Here is a 13,998-nt window from a genome sequence, read left to right as displayed (position 1 = left end):
TGACGTCTTCATTGATTAAATATGCATGCTTTCTATTTATTCAGACTAATATCACAAAGAATATCAGGCTTGAGCAACCGTTTCCATACCATTTTTTCCAGAGTAACATCACGTGACATAGGGTAGCCATTGCGCAACAATATTAACAAGCATTCTTTTGATCATTCATCTTGCAGTTAGTTGTCATTAAACCCACAAAACATAATTCAGTAAAAATGTAATTTATTTCAGCAAGAATGCTAATAGTTAATTCCAAATATACTGTCGTTCGAGTAATTGTTTCTACATCTCATTTTGCTTATAGACTCAGTAAGTTAAGCACAGACATCAAAGAAAGCCTTGAACCAATGACCCTTACACGGACTGCCAGTCTTCCAAGTGGAAAAGGCACCGTTTGTCTACGCACGATGTAGGGCTGGTGCTACAAGAGAGACTGTGCTAAAGAGAGTATTCATCCACATTAAATAATCTTTTATTTTTATTTTTTAACATTATTCAGTAGAGTCGGGCCCCGAATCCAAAAGTCTGTTTGATGGCTTCAAAGTAGTGTCTCTTCCAACCCTCCTTTGTCCGATCCTCCTCTACCGTCGGGACTCCTTTACATTCTACCTTCAGCTCAGTCTCATTGCCTCGATCCTTCATGTTCAGGGTAATAGTTGCATAGTGCTCTGGAAAAGAGAAATCAGAGACAGTTTTAGAATCATTTGTTGCTAAAACAATAATATATCCAAGCCAGTTATGTTACTATCCAAGGTTTCTCAAGTCCAGTTGTGGGCACCCAACAGGGTATGCACGTTATTGTTCCTGCCCAGTATCAACACACTGGATCCAACTAATCATCATGCCTGTAATTAGTTTAATCAGGTGTGTTCGCTGTAGGATGGACCAAACCCTGTACACCCTGTGGGTGCCCAGGAGCAGAGTTGAGAAAGCAGTTAAGAATTGTAGAAATTACCCGTATAAAAAAAATACCTAAGTAGAGAAATGCTGAAATTGACAGTGAAAGTTGCCAAGGAACACACAAATCAAGAGCACCACTGGGCAAGTTGGGGAAACCTACCACAGGGCCAGGTCTTGAACCTCCATTTCATAACTATCTTTTCATCTGGGACCTAAGAAGTGGAAACCAAAACCAGTTAAATTTGGTATTTCTCCACCAATGGGTCATGATCAACAGAACATGATCTCAAGCAGATGCGTGTCCTCACCAGCTCCAGAAACTCTCCGTTGACGCTTCCCTCTAGCAGCTGAAACTTCCCTCCTTTGTCTCCGTCAACCACTGCTGCAGTATGGGTGAACGCCTGGACCATCTGCATTACGAGAGAGGAGACCATAGATTAGTCAAATCAGCACTGATTCAAAAGAGTTATGGGACAACAATTTAAAAATTAGGTTGGTGTTATATTATAATAGGCAACATTTTTAAAGCGGAAGTAATCCACAGAGAGTTAAAGTCTAGTCTATTGAGGTTGCTCTTCGTTCCCTATTAAAAGCAACAGATGCAGTAAAATCCAACATAAGGGTATTTGTGTGAAAGAAAAAAAACATTTGCACTGATAAAATGATTTGCAGTGGTGAAATTAATTTCAGTAGTGAAGTGCAGGAGAAAAACAATCGCAAATCAAAATTCAATCAAAACCTTGGTAGAACACTTTCTATTGAAGGCAAACACATGCACTCATATATACTTACTGGTTTTCTGTACATAGTGTATTTATGCAAATTGTGTCATAATTCAGCTTTGTTGCTATTGATACTTTGTAATGTCAAATTTGTGAAATAAACCATTCTCTACTTCCTCAGTGACTGGGGAAAGTACTGGGGTGTATTCATTAGTGCACACTGTAGAAAATCGTTTTGCAAAGAAAACCAAGTTAAGAGTTTATTTCCAAAATGCTATTAAACTTGTTTTTCATCAGAAATGACTGCCTATGGGTACCTTCATGTGTGTTAAATACTATGCTTCTCATTTATAGATTTTAGATATAAATTAAACAATTGTTTTCGCAAAACGCTGTATCATTGTTAGCTGGAATGGAATGTTTGTATCCTGTATATTTGACTCTGATATGTGGTTGTCTCACCTAGCTATTTTAAGATGAATGCACTAAGCTAAGTCGCTTTGGATAAGAGCATCTGCTAAATGACTAAAATGTGAAATGTAAATGTTTTAAATACAGATCTCATATGACAGTATTCATCATTTTTTATGTCACAAATGAATCATTTGTACATCTGTATGTGTTATGTTTGACTGTAAAACCTGAGGCAGATATACAGCGTTTTGCTAAAAATCATGATTTGTCTCTCTGAAATGAAAACATCAAGTGATAGATTTTAAACAAATATATGTCTGTCATTACACAACCCAATGCATTTACATTTTAGTCATTTAGCAGACGCTCTTATCCAGAGCGACTTACAGTAGAGTGCATACATTTTACATATTGAGACAAGGATATCCCTACCGGCCAAACCCTCCCTAACCCGGACGACGCTATGCCAATTGTGCGTCGCCCCACGGACCTCCCGGTTGCGGCCGGCTGCGACAGAGCCTGGGCGCGAACCCAGAGACTCTGGTGGCGCAGCTAGCACTGCGATGCAGTGCCCTAGACCACTGCGCCACCCGGGAGGAGCAATCAATGCCATGATTAGATTGTGAAAAAACTTTTTCAGAAATTCTTTAAACAATAAATGTTAATTTACCAACATTTCTGAAAATGGATATATTGCTTTTTGGATATAAACTCTTCAAGTGTTTATCGGACAAGTTCAGGTTAGTCCCTCCAGTTTCTGCCCTTACACGTTCGTTTGGTTCCTAGTGAATTCACCCCTGGATTGGTTTCCAAGCATATTACTTCAGCCTGTCATGTCTGGCCCAATCAGTGATGTTGGAGGAAAGGACACAAGGAAGGGAAGCTAGTATTTGACTACTTTACTACTCACGTCCTGGTTGATGAAGGTTCTGTACAGCTCGTCAGGTGAGGTGAGGAAGGTCTCCTTGAGACTAAACTTGCAGGTGGGGATCTTGACCCCTGTGCTAGGAGAGGGGGCTGATACGCAGGAGCCAATCTGGGGACGTAGACAAGCGTGATCATCCTGTTATTCATAAATTCTATGATTATGTACATTAAGTGAAGCTCACGTGATGCTCAATAAGATTGAATACTTAAAATCCAGAACGTGGGAAATTCACTTTACATCAATAAGGTGGATGGGGAAATCACTTAATTCACTACCTATGTTGGAATGCTACTTGAACGGAAACTTATCAGTTGAATTCTTGCCAATAAAAAAAAGCATTCTCTAATTTATTTTATCTTGAACATACAACATGTACAGACACGGTCTGTTATTGCTAGTAAGGTTTTAATCATGCTCACTAGCCCCTTGATACAATGGTTCTTTGATTGTGTCTCAATTCTTCCCCCTTCTCCTTTTGTGTGTATTGGATTGACGTAAATATTAGCTGGAGAGTTTCCACCATTGTTAAATCCATGACGGAAGTGAAATAGAAAGGAGAAAGGTAGATAATGGAGACGTAAGGTAAGAAGGCAACTGCCACCCACCTGGGTTTTGTCCACTTTGACCTTTGTCTGCGTCGGCTGTGGCTTGCTCGCCACCCCATTCGCCGTTGGGAGGATCATGCCCTGAGTGAACTCTGCAGTCATCGGAAAAGTTCAATTTCAATCAGTATCAAGCTGAACTATTAATATCTGTATAAAACAGGCACGAGGGCTAAATTGACTTTAATAAATAAAGGCCTCACCAGATTTGAGGTGGTCCACATAGCTCCCCAGGGCAGCGCGCACTTTCTTCGCTCCCTCCTTCTTCATGAGTTCGGTGAGGGTTGTGTTTGGTTCATCTTTGCAAAGTGACACACTGATCTGTGCCCGGGAGGGGGGGGGGGGGGGGGGGGGGGGAGATTATACCCAATGTCATGTTAAGTGTGGTCTTGTTCTTTTTACCATACAAAATGGTAAAATAAAAGAAATAACATTACAACCAATAACCATCAGCGGTCGATGTGCAAATTAGCCTGACCAAACATGATCCTTAATGGCATTCTGTCATAACAACCTACATCTAGGTCGTCCATGTCATTTTCATCGGAGAGGTTGGGAACTTCGATGTTCCCTTTGTACTTGATTCCGGTTTTTGATGTTCCTGGGACAGAGCGAGAGAGAAAGAGATGTCATGAAGCGTACTTTGAAGAGACACTTTGACAACCCACCCACTTCTCACTGAACCCCTGGGGCGTTGTGTGCTGGAGAATATAATTACAGTCTCATTGCCATGGAAACAAGGGCTATGCTGCTCTTTAGTAGGCAAAACCCTCTTCTTCAGACAAAATGTAGGATACATTTGGATGAAAATACACTGGCAAAAACCTAACATATCTTACCGTATGTTCAACATGAGTTCCATATAGAGTAATGTGTGTGTCTGCTAGTGGTCACGATACCAACATTTTACTAATGATACAATACTAGGCCAAGTATCACAATACCGAGTAGTATCAAGATACCACGGTGGGAAAAAAATTCAGAGTAGCCTAGCCATCCTGTTCGCCCTGTCCCCCGGACGCTTTTCTAAATCTTCTGAGCATGTGCTACGCAAAAATCTGTAAATTAAATTCAGACTTCTACTCAATACAATTCACACTTCTACTTGTATAGAATACAGCATAGAATGGTGCTTCTACACCTGCATTGCTTGCTGTTTGGGGTTTTAGGCTGGGTTTCTGTACAGCACTTTGAGATTTCAGCTGATGTAAGAAGGGCTATATAAATAAATTTGATTTGAATGGCTGATTCTCTCATATTTGCAAAGACCTACCTTTGGCTGCAGCAGGAATATACGTGCATGAGCTGCATGTCATTGTGGTAGGCTTCAGTTAACACACCTCCCTCCTTCACACTGTCTCCCTCAAACACACACACCAGTCTCTCTCCCACAAACACTGCTCCCAACTTTCAAAACACTAAGCACCAAACAGAACTTAAGGAGCACCAGAAAGATCGGGTTTTGAAATATTTCAGGCTTCCATTAGGCCTATATGAATCACATCTCATGAGTAGCAGAGCCTTTTCCTTTCTTCCTGTGCCAATCAAATTTGCCTAAATCTACTGTCAAGCTGCCAGGTTGTTAGCTAGCTAGGTAACATGACTGAACATTGTTATCAAACCAATAATTAGCGACCCCGGATTGGTTAAAAACGGCCTGCGACATGGTTTGTGAAATGATATCAAATGCGCGCGAATCCCGAAAAAGATTAAAAGGCATCTCTGGTAATATGGGTCTTATTTCTTTTAGCCGTTTAGGCTAGAGACAAGACGTTTTCTTTGCTGTAAAGCTGCAAGCATGCTTGTCAATTTACCCTCTCTGGCACTCAGAGGCTGCGTGACAGCGAACTTGCAGTCTACTCAGACTGGCCTGTGCTTATGGCTTATAACAGCCGACTAAATGAAACAATGTATCAAATCTTGCGCACTTCTCCAATCTAACAAATGTACAACTATAACAGAAGACTTATCAGGGTCTGTGCATCCCCACCACGTCTAAATTATATTTAAAAAACTGATGGAGGAATAGATGTGCATGAAGAGCGAACGGAGAGAAGCGGTGAGTGAGGGCTGGAATAGGATGTGGCTGGCTGATTACAGCTACCACAAGTGATATGCGCATACAAGTGAAGTGGATATTATTGGACTGGAGCTTACTAGTGGCTGTTGCTTAAATTCCACTGAATTTATTAACAAAACTTGGCACCAGCAGGTTCATTTGATCGGTAAGGCCGAAACATTCAGTAGTATTATATGAAACGGTACTACGGTATTCTAAAATGTTGGCATCATCAGTATCATGACGTTTTAGTGCCGTGATACCGGTATACCGTTCAACACTAGTCTCTGCTGCACTCACCAGTCCACGTCGCCTTGACGTTCCACTCGTAGAAGTAGATGAGCTTCCCCTTGCGGTTGTTGATGGATGCCTCACCGTCCAGCTTGGGGACGTCGGTGACCTCGCAGCTCCCCTCTGGGCCCTCCACGCGCAGCCCCAATAGGAGCTCCTTCAGCTTGTCTGTCGACCAGCCTGTCACATCTCGTTCGGTCCTGTAGGGACACATAACGAATATATTCAACTGGGTTGTGTTCATTGGGAAAGAGTCACTGTAACAAAGCATTCTGTAACAGAAACAAGCATTTGTTATTGGAGGATTTCCCCATTTCAAAGGCTTTTTCTAGAGGGACTCAAAAGGCAAGCTCTTTTAATAACATTCTTACGCAAGTGAATTGTTTCCTGTAGGAATATAGTTCAGTTGTAGTTAAGGGGATTCATTGACAGCGTTTCTTAGCTCGCACCATGATCACAGCGAGGCAGACCATAATGAAATTTCCCCCGAATAAAAGTAATGATCATGTAGAGAAAACATTTCGCTCTTTTCGGTTCAGAGGGTTGTGATCATTGCTACCGTTCGGTGTCAAGTGTTATAAATATCCCCCATCTGCACCACAGTTGTACCCTGTCCCTGGTGCTCCAGAAATAGCTTTGCTTAAAACCCTTCAGTCAGTGCCACCAACTAGAACATTCCAGAGGCTTCTGGACAGACCATGGGAGAAAAGGGGGGGGAACAAACACTTGGGAGCCTAACACTCAGAAAACATTTTGATAACCGTGTGAATCTCTCCGACAAGGTGACTTATCAATATAGTCTGCTCTATTTACTCAGATTTGAAAAAGCTAATTACCATCAAAGTAGCTATCATGCAAGACTGCAAGTCCCCGCACATCATCTCTAGCTAACAAGTTTGCTGTCAACTCACTAGCTACCTTGATCCAAAATGAAAATATATATTTTTAAAGTGTATTTACTGTTCCATATCTTATTTAACTAATATTTGTTTATGCATTTGGTCTTGTATAGAACACTATCCTAGTAGCAGTCTAATATTTATAACATGCCATGAATACTAAGCTGCTCTGCAAAAAGAACTAGCCATCTGGCTGATATTAGCCTCAACCTTACTTCAGCCAGTGTCAGTCTTTCTTAACTATACGAAATCTATTTCAATTCATGGTGTCAGAATGCACTGCTGTACTAAAAACAATTCAGAACTAACTTGTTGACATGTTCTGTTGCAGATTCAAACCCAGATTAAACTCATTGCAGAATGTATCCATTATGAATAAGTGTATTTATTTGACAATGTACCTAGTCACCCATCAAATCACATCACACCTGAACTCCAACAATTACATTGTTTAAGAAATCAAAATAGTAAACAATGCATAACATATAAACCTCTGAATTTAAGCCAACATTTAAATGATTTAATCATCAACGTCACAAACCTGGAACGTCGAAGAGCACCATATGAACTATATTATTATCTGAGAGCGCACAGATTCTGCTTTTCCATTTTAGGAATTAGACTAGTACAAATAACAGTGTAAAACAGAATATTGTGATTTTGGTAGTATAATATAAACAAATTGAAATAGTATTTTATATAAAACCTAGCTAACTCCTGGAGAATGAGAAACACACATACTCAAAACAAGGAAGCCATGCCTAAACGCAGCTATATCAACACCCTTCTTATCAATTTAACAGGTCCATGTTGCTGCTGTCAATTATGAGCAGAATATTTACCACTGCATTCAGTCTGAACCCCAGAATAAGCAGCAGGACAACAGTACACAGGTGAAAAAAAAAGGTAGCAAGATCAGTACACCACAACACTTTTAAACATGTTACTGAGTCTAGATGTTATCAAATCAGGAGAAGAACAAGTGAAGGAAGCAGCATAGGGAAAATGTGTGAAGGTAGGGTGGGTTTATAGAGATAAGATTGAAACTCTCGAAGTGTTGAAAGTTGAGGGACCATAAAAAGGTATAGTCTGGAGTAATGGTTAACTAGAGCTGGTTGACCATGGAATAAACATAAAATGGGGTGCTTGTGTGCTTCTGCAGCCCTTTTAGGCCCATGTCCAGTCATACTCGGGGTCTCCATGTGTGTCCCATGACGTCATTCCGTCTGTTGCAGCATTCAATTTGTGGTCATCGTGCGTCTATGAATTACAACATTAAAGATAATGAGTGATCACAGCATTTCCACAAATTGAGCCATAGACAATACAACTTAAGCATTGAGGACAGCATTTTGTTGACAACATGGTGGTTTACACTATGCCTACTGTGTGTGAATGATGGAAGAATCTTACACTCAAAATGGACCTACAGCTGGTGTATGTGCGTCCTTAGGCCTGCACATCAACCAGTACTGGGAACACTGGAGACTTGGAATGCTTGCTCTCAAAGTGCTGCTTGAACGTCTTCGGGTCTGAATCTATAAACATCAAGTACAAAATGGAGGAAGTTCATCTGTGGCTTAGATTGAATTCAAAACTTGGCAAATTATGAACTAAGCAATACAAAAAACAACTAACCATATGAAAGACCGTACCACACACATGGAGAGGAAACTAAAGGCACATACAGTACTAACCAATACTACTCAACCGACAGACAGGGCAGGTGTGGACCAGGGCTGCAGTCTTCTGGTTCGCAGCTGCTGCCTTCTTAGCAGCCGCCATGGTATCAGTCAACAAGTTCAACTTGAGTGGAGCATGCCTTATACATCAATAAACCCATGCAACGTCTTCCTGCAATGTCTTAAACAGACCAAAGCAGGAGAATAGTGTTTCAGGTTGAAACCGCTTACTTAGTTGAGAGGTGGCAAGACTCAGGCACACCCACTGGTTCTGGAATAGAGAAGGTGCAAATAAGGTTCGCAATTTGGCATCAATAACATAACAGTAATTCTACCTAATAAATAAATGTGCGAGTACCAATTAATTTAAAACCCACCATAGTAGGTAGGACTAAATAAGGTTACATAACATTGCATACTAGCTATACTAATGATCTGTTCAGGCGATAACAGCAAACAATGTTTTCCCACAGTAAATTAAGCACACTTGACTCAAGAGGATGCTAATCAGTCCATCTCTGAAACCTCCCAAAAAGACAGACTAACATAATACAGCTAGCTTGGGTAGCTATAAGTCAAGTAGGCTACCCACCCCTCACCCACAAACACACATAAAGAATGCCTAGCCCTAGCTTCACCATCTAAGTTAAGTAGCAAGCTAGACTTCGTTTATAAAAAGCCAAAGACATCTAAACTTGTTTTAATTAATTTCTCATGCATTTAAATGGCTAGAGAAACAAACGGTTAATGTAGCCATCTAGCCAGGCTAATGTTGATAACTAGATAACAGGCAATTTCAATTTAAAACTTGCCCAAGACAGTTAACATAAGTCAATTTAAAACAACTTTAGCCAATTTATGATTTACTAAATGAGGCTAACATTAGATAGTTAATCCAGAGAGTCTTACCTTTACCTCGACTTGGCAGTATCGTCCAGATCTTCATGGCCCTGGTGAGTGTTGTTAAGCTTGAGACAGGCATTTGTAGTTCTAGATGATGGCCGCATTAGCAGCTAATTAGCATTTCATTTTTGGAGGGGAGGGTTTACATAGTTATCAAAACGTCCCGGCAGGGTAAACCTACATGAAAACACAGCCCTTACACTCCTCTAGGATAGGGGGCAGATTTTTCACTTATGGAAAAATAGCATGCCCAATTTCAACTTCGTTCTACTCATCCCCAGAATATAAGATATGCATATTATTAGTAGATTTGGATAGAAAACACTCTGAAGTTTCTAAAACTGTTTGAATCATATCTGTAAGTATAACAGAACTTATATAGCAGTCAAAACCCTGAGGACTAACCTTTTTTTTTTTTTTTTTTAAGTCACTGTCTGTTCCATGAGTTATTATGGGCAGGCCAGAATTCTAAAAACTATACTAGCAGTTCCTACTGCTTCCACTGGATGTCGCCAGTGTATGGAAAAAGATTGAGGTTATTCATTTGAACAATGAGAAAGAAAAACACCAGGGAGTAATTGAAGCGTTTCTAAAATCCACAATGGATCAAACGAATGATGGACACACGATTGGAACCATTTCTGTGTTTGACCGCTATGTTTTATGTGTATTACGACTAATACTGTCGTAGACTGTAGGTAAGTGGGTCGTCCACCAAATTCACACAGAAATATGAGTTACAGATCTTTCACTCTAATTGAAAGCAAGTCTAAGAAACAGTAGATATATTCTATGTGCACTATTTCTATTGCTTCCATTCCGTAGGTTTCGTTTTTGCATATTTTACTTTTGGTATTGTACACCAGCTTCAAACAGCTGAAAATACAATATTTTTGGTTATGGGAAATATTTCATAGCGGTTTAGATAGTACAATGATTCTCTACACTATACTTGCTTGTTTTGTCAGTGTAACTGAAATGAGGTTAACTATTAGAATTTTAGCAACCAAGAAATGGCGGCGCTGTTTCTGCATAGTGCATCTTTAAAACGCAGAAATAGTCTAGGGTAGAGAGCGACGGAACGCTCAACTCCGATCTCATAAAAAAAAAAACATAGTTGAACGTTTCGTTCTCATAAGAAAACGTAGTTGAGCGTTCCTCGGCTAGGGTGGATATGGACAGTACAGCTCAGATGCTGCTGTAGCCTCTCTCAACACCTCACTTGATAACGATCTGCCGATAATCACCCTCACAAGAACAGAAATGAAGATAAACGGAGGTGCAGGTTATGCAATGTATACAACAGCATAATCGAATCCCACAAAATATGCGATATTTGAAAAAGGCCTTTTGCCGAGGTCTTCTCAACTGGATCTGAGACAGCCCATCTAGCTGAAGAAAGTACAAACGTTACTCACCAGTGCCAGTTATTGACGTTTGTTGCATCGGCTCTCTCCTCCACGATCCAGCGTGGATCCCCTTCTCCCCATTTCGCCATGATGACAGCGGTGTCTAGTTACTGTTTTAGCTACAGTAGCTAATCTTATTTGCTAGTTACTACCAAAAAACTGTTCAAATTATTTCCTAAAGCTGGCTAACTAAATTAATTACAAATGCCAATAACCAAAAAGGATGAAATGTGACGACGAGCTACTTTAGCTACACAGCTAGCCACAGGCTAACGTTGGTAATATAAACCTAGATGGCAAAGTGTAGCTACTGTGTATGTATTTTTAATTGACAAATAATTCAATTAAATCGCTAACCAAAACATTAACTTTAGCTAAACCGACTGTAAATCATTTGTATTTAATCTATCTAAAACTGCGTTATGGCCGTAGAAATGTACCTGAGCGCCGGTGTGCTTGGTTTTAGGACCCTGGTTTTTCTCGAAAACTCGTTTTGAAATGCAAGGAGCTTGCGCACTCGCCGTAGAAATTACTAGAAACGGACTAGAAATTACTGCAAGGGGAAAAGAAGCGGATGTAGCTACATGCGGAAGTTCCTGTCAAAAGAAAATGTTCGTCACTAGTTCCCAAAGCCACACAGTCATACACCTCGCCTATTTCTACCATTTATCTTACTTAACATTATGCCTTACCTTCAATTAAGACAAAATCATATATATATATTTTTTTTCCATTAATTATTACGACATAGCGTCTTTGTGGCTGTGGTAACTAGTGGAAACCAAATAAAAGCACCGATATTTATTCTTACATTTAAAACAAATAAAGTCTATATTACAGTACTAACAGTATTTGATATCAAGACACATCCTAATACTAAACATATTGCTTTGTTTGGAAAATGTGTGACAGGAAGGTGATTCCTGTCTCTCTACGATCCATTGGTTCCACAATTGCCCCTATTTGGACGTTTTAATTTAAATTAGTTATTATTGTGAGTTATTAAAATGACAATCACGTTGGCAGTAAAAACAATATTACTCGTGAATAAAAACAACCAATTCAGGGGACACGGAAGTAAAACAATTGAGGATACATGAAGATATTACGTTTGTAGTCTTTTTGTGGTTATCCTTAATTCTTTGAAGCATACGGTAAATCACAAGCGCACTACATTTCCCATCAAAGGGTAGGGCAGATCGACCAAGAGACGTCTACTGCTACCAACCAGCTGTATAGCTACATTTCTGAAGGTAATTATTCGTTTATGAGCTTTTAGAGCCATCATTTACTAATTATCCTTCACTCTTCCACAGCCCTGAAATATGTCGATATTTCCTGAGATAGTCATGATAGAACATTTTCCTTTCCCTCTCTGCCTCCCTCAAAAATACCTGCCATCAATCACCACAATCATAGCCTAGCTACAGGCTCACAAGAAGAATACTTACCTGTTGTCTAGCAATCGAAAAACCCTAATCTCCATAGTGTTTTAGCGGTTAGCTTTCACACAGCTGGCCATGTGAACTACAATTCTAAACCGACGCTGTGTTACAAAAATCAATAATAATCACTTGTGAAACGGTTTTTAGAAACATGTGGCCCTTGTCTTCCATATCAGCGAGAAATAATCTTTCCAAAAAAAACTACACACTTACTATAACTTTACCAGATTTGCACAGATCCATACGCTGTGTGTGTGCCACCAGATGACAAACTACACTTCATCCCCAGTTAAGTTTACAGGAAACATACACACAGGTGTTCGACGATACCTAATTAGAACAGGTGGTCATCTGTCTTCCGTAAACAAGCACTGTAACATGGAGACATGGCTGTTTGGGAACACTAACCCTAAAAAGGTGTGTAGTAATTTAACTTTTGTTTTTATTATTTCTAGCTGATATGAAAGATAAGTTCCATATTTCCAAAACCATTCCACAAACAACGCGGTTTAACGTTCAGAGAAGCTTCGGGACTGTTAACAAAACTTCCCGGCCAGAATATACTATCATCAATAGGCGCTTAAGGTAGTTAGTGTCTATTTTATTTTTTTACCATGTTTGTCATGAGTGTGCAAATCTAACAATAGTGTCAGAAGCAAAAGTAGCAGGGGAAACATATCCCAATATATTAGACCTCTGATTATTTAATGAATTAATAAGACAAGGTCTAAGGGAAATCCATAGTGATTGCGGTGGAGATAACTAATGGTCCAATGACTGTACCTGCTAGCAGCATGTGTCCAAAGCTACATACATAATATATAGACGGTTCTGATTGTTTTTAGATGCACCCCCACCCACCCAAATCAAAATCTACACAGAAGAAAAATATTAACGCAACATGTAAAGTGTTGGTCCCATGTTTCATGAGCTGAAATGAAAGATTGCAGAAATTTTCCATATGCACAAAAATATTATTTATTTCATATTTTGTGCACACATTTGTTTACATCCCTGTTAGTGAGCATTTCTCCTTTGCCAAGATAATCCATCCACCTGACAAGTGTGGAATATCAAGAAGCTGATTATACAGCATGGCCATTACACAGGTGCACCTTATGCTGTAGAAAATAAAAGGCCACTCTAAAATGTGCAGATTTGTCATACAACACAATGACACAGATGTCTCAAGTTTTGAGGGAGTGTGCAATTGGTATGCTGACTGCAGGAATGTCCACCAGAGCTGTTGCCAAAGGATTTAATGTTAATTTCTCTACCATAAGCTGTCTCAAACATCGTTTTAGAGAATTTGGCAGTACGTCCAACCGGCCTCACAACCGCAGACCATATGTATTGTGTCGTGTGGGCGAGCAGTTTGCTGATGCCAACGTTGTAAACCGAGTGCCCCATGGTGACAGTGGGTTTATGGTATGGGCAGGTATAAGCTATGGACAACGAACACAATTGCATTTTATTGATGGCAATAAAGAGACCTACGGTCATGCCATTAATTCATCGCTATCACCTCATGTTTCAGCATGATAATGCACAGCATAATGACACAAGGATCTGTACACAATTCCTGGAAACTGAAAATGTCCCAGTTCTTCCTTGGCCTGCATACTCAGACATGTCACCCATTGAGCATGTTTGGGATGCTTTGGATCAACGTGTACGACAGCGTGTTCCAGTTCCCACCAATATCCAGCAACTTCACACAGCCATTGAAGAGGTGTGGGACAAC

At 40.0% G+C, this 13,998-nt stretch overlaps 2 protein-coding genes and 1 long non-coding RNA gene across 6 annotated transcripts in view; 1 reads left to right on the top strand and 2 right to left on the bottom strand.

Annotated features, from left to right (window-relative positions):
• Window positions 1–205: 205 nt before the first annotated feature.
• ahsa1a (AHA1, activator of heat shock protein ATPase homolog 1a) lies at window positions 206–11,362 on the bottom strand. Its single transcript, XM_055872432.1, has 9 exons — window positions 10,819–11,362; window positions 5,926–6,116; window positions 4,085–4,167; window positions 3,770–3,887; window positions 3,570–3,661; window positions 2,947–3,072; window positions 1,209–1,310; window positions 1,061–1,112; window positions 206–668 (listed from the first exon to the last, which is right to left on the bottom strand). The coding sequence occupies exons 1-9, from the start codon at window positions 10,896–10,898 to the stop codon at window positions 496–498; spliced, it is 1,017 nt and encodes a 338-aa protein (XP_055728407.1). The 5' UTR covers window positions 10,899–11,362; the 3' UTR covers window positions 206–495.
• LOC129817319 (uncharacterized) lies at window positions 7,181–9,931 on the bottom strand. 3 transcript variants are annotated; one of them, XR_008753693.1, is made up of 3 exons: window positions 8,513–9,931; window positions 8,229–8,353; window positions 7,181–8,075 (listed from the first exon to the last, which is right to left on the bottom strand). It is a non-coding gene; the product is annotated as an uncharacterized LOC129817319 (long non-coding RNA). The 3 variants fall into 3 exon arrangements; XR_008753695.1 differs by having other exon boundaries at window positions 8,229–8,768; window positions 9,407–9,931; XR_008753694.1 differs by having other exon boundaries at window positions 8,229–9,931.
• Window positions 9,996–13,998, top strand: part of vipas39 (VPS33B interacting protein, apical-basolateral polarity regulator, spe-39 homolog) — a 24,806-nt gene continuing 20,803 nt past the window's right edge. The window contains exon 1 of one of the 2 annotated variants that reach the window (XM_055872431.1): window positions 9,996–10,098. The gene's annotated coding sequence lies outside the window, so the exon portion shown is untranslated. Of the gene's footprint in view, window positions 10,099–11,953; window positions 12,063–13,998 lie in introns of those variants that run through there. The other variant, XM_055872430.1, reaches the window with a different exon arrangement.

This window comes from Salvelinus fontinalis, chromosome 20, assembly GCF_029448725.1.
Source record: "Salvelinus fontinalis isolate EN_2023a chromosome 20, ASM2944872v1, whole genome shotgun sequence".
NCBI lineage: Eukaryota > Metazoa > Chordata > Actinopteri > Salmoniformes > Salmonidae > Salvelinus > Salvelinus fontinalis.
This window is presented reverse-complemented; position numbering and strand designations above follow the sequence as displayed.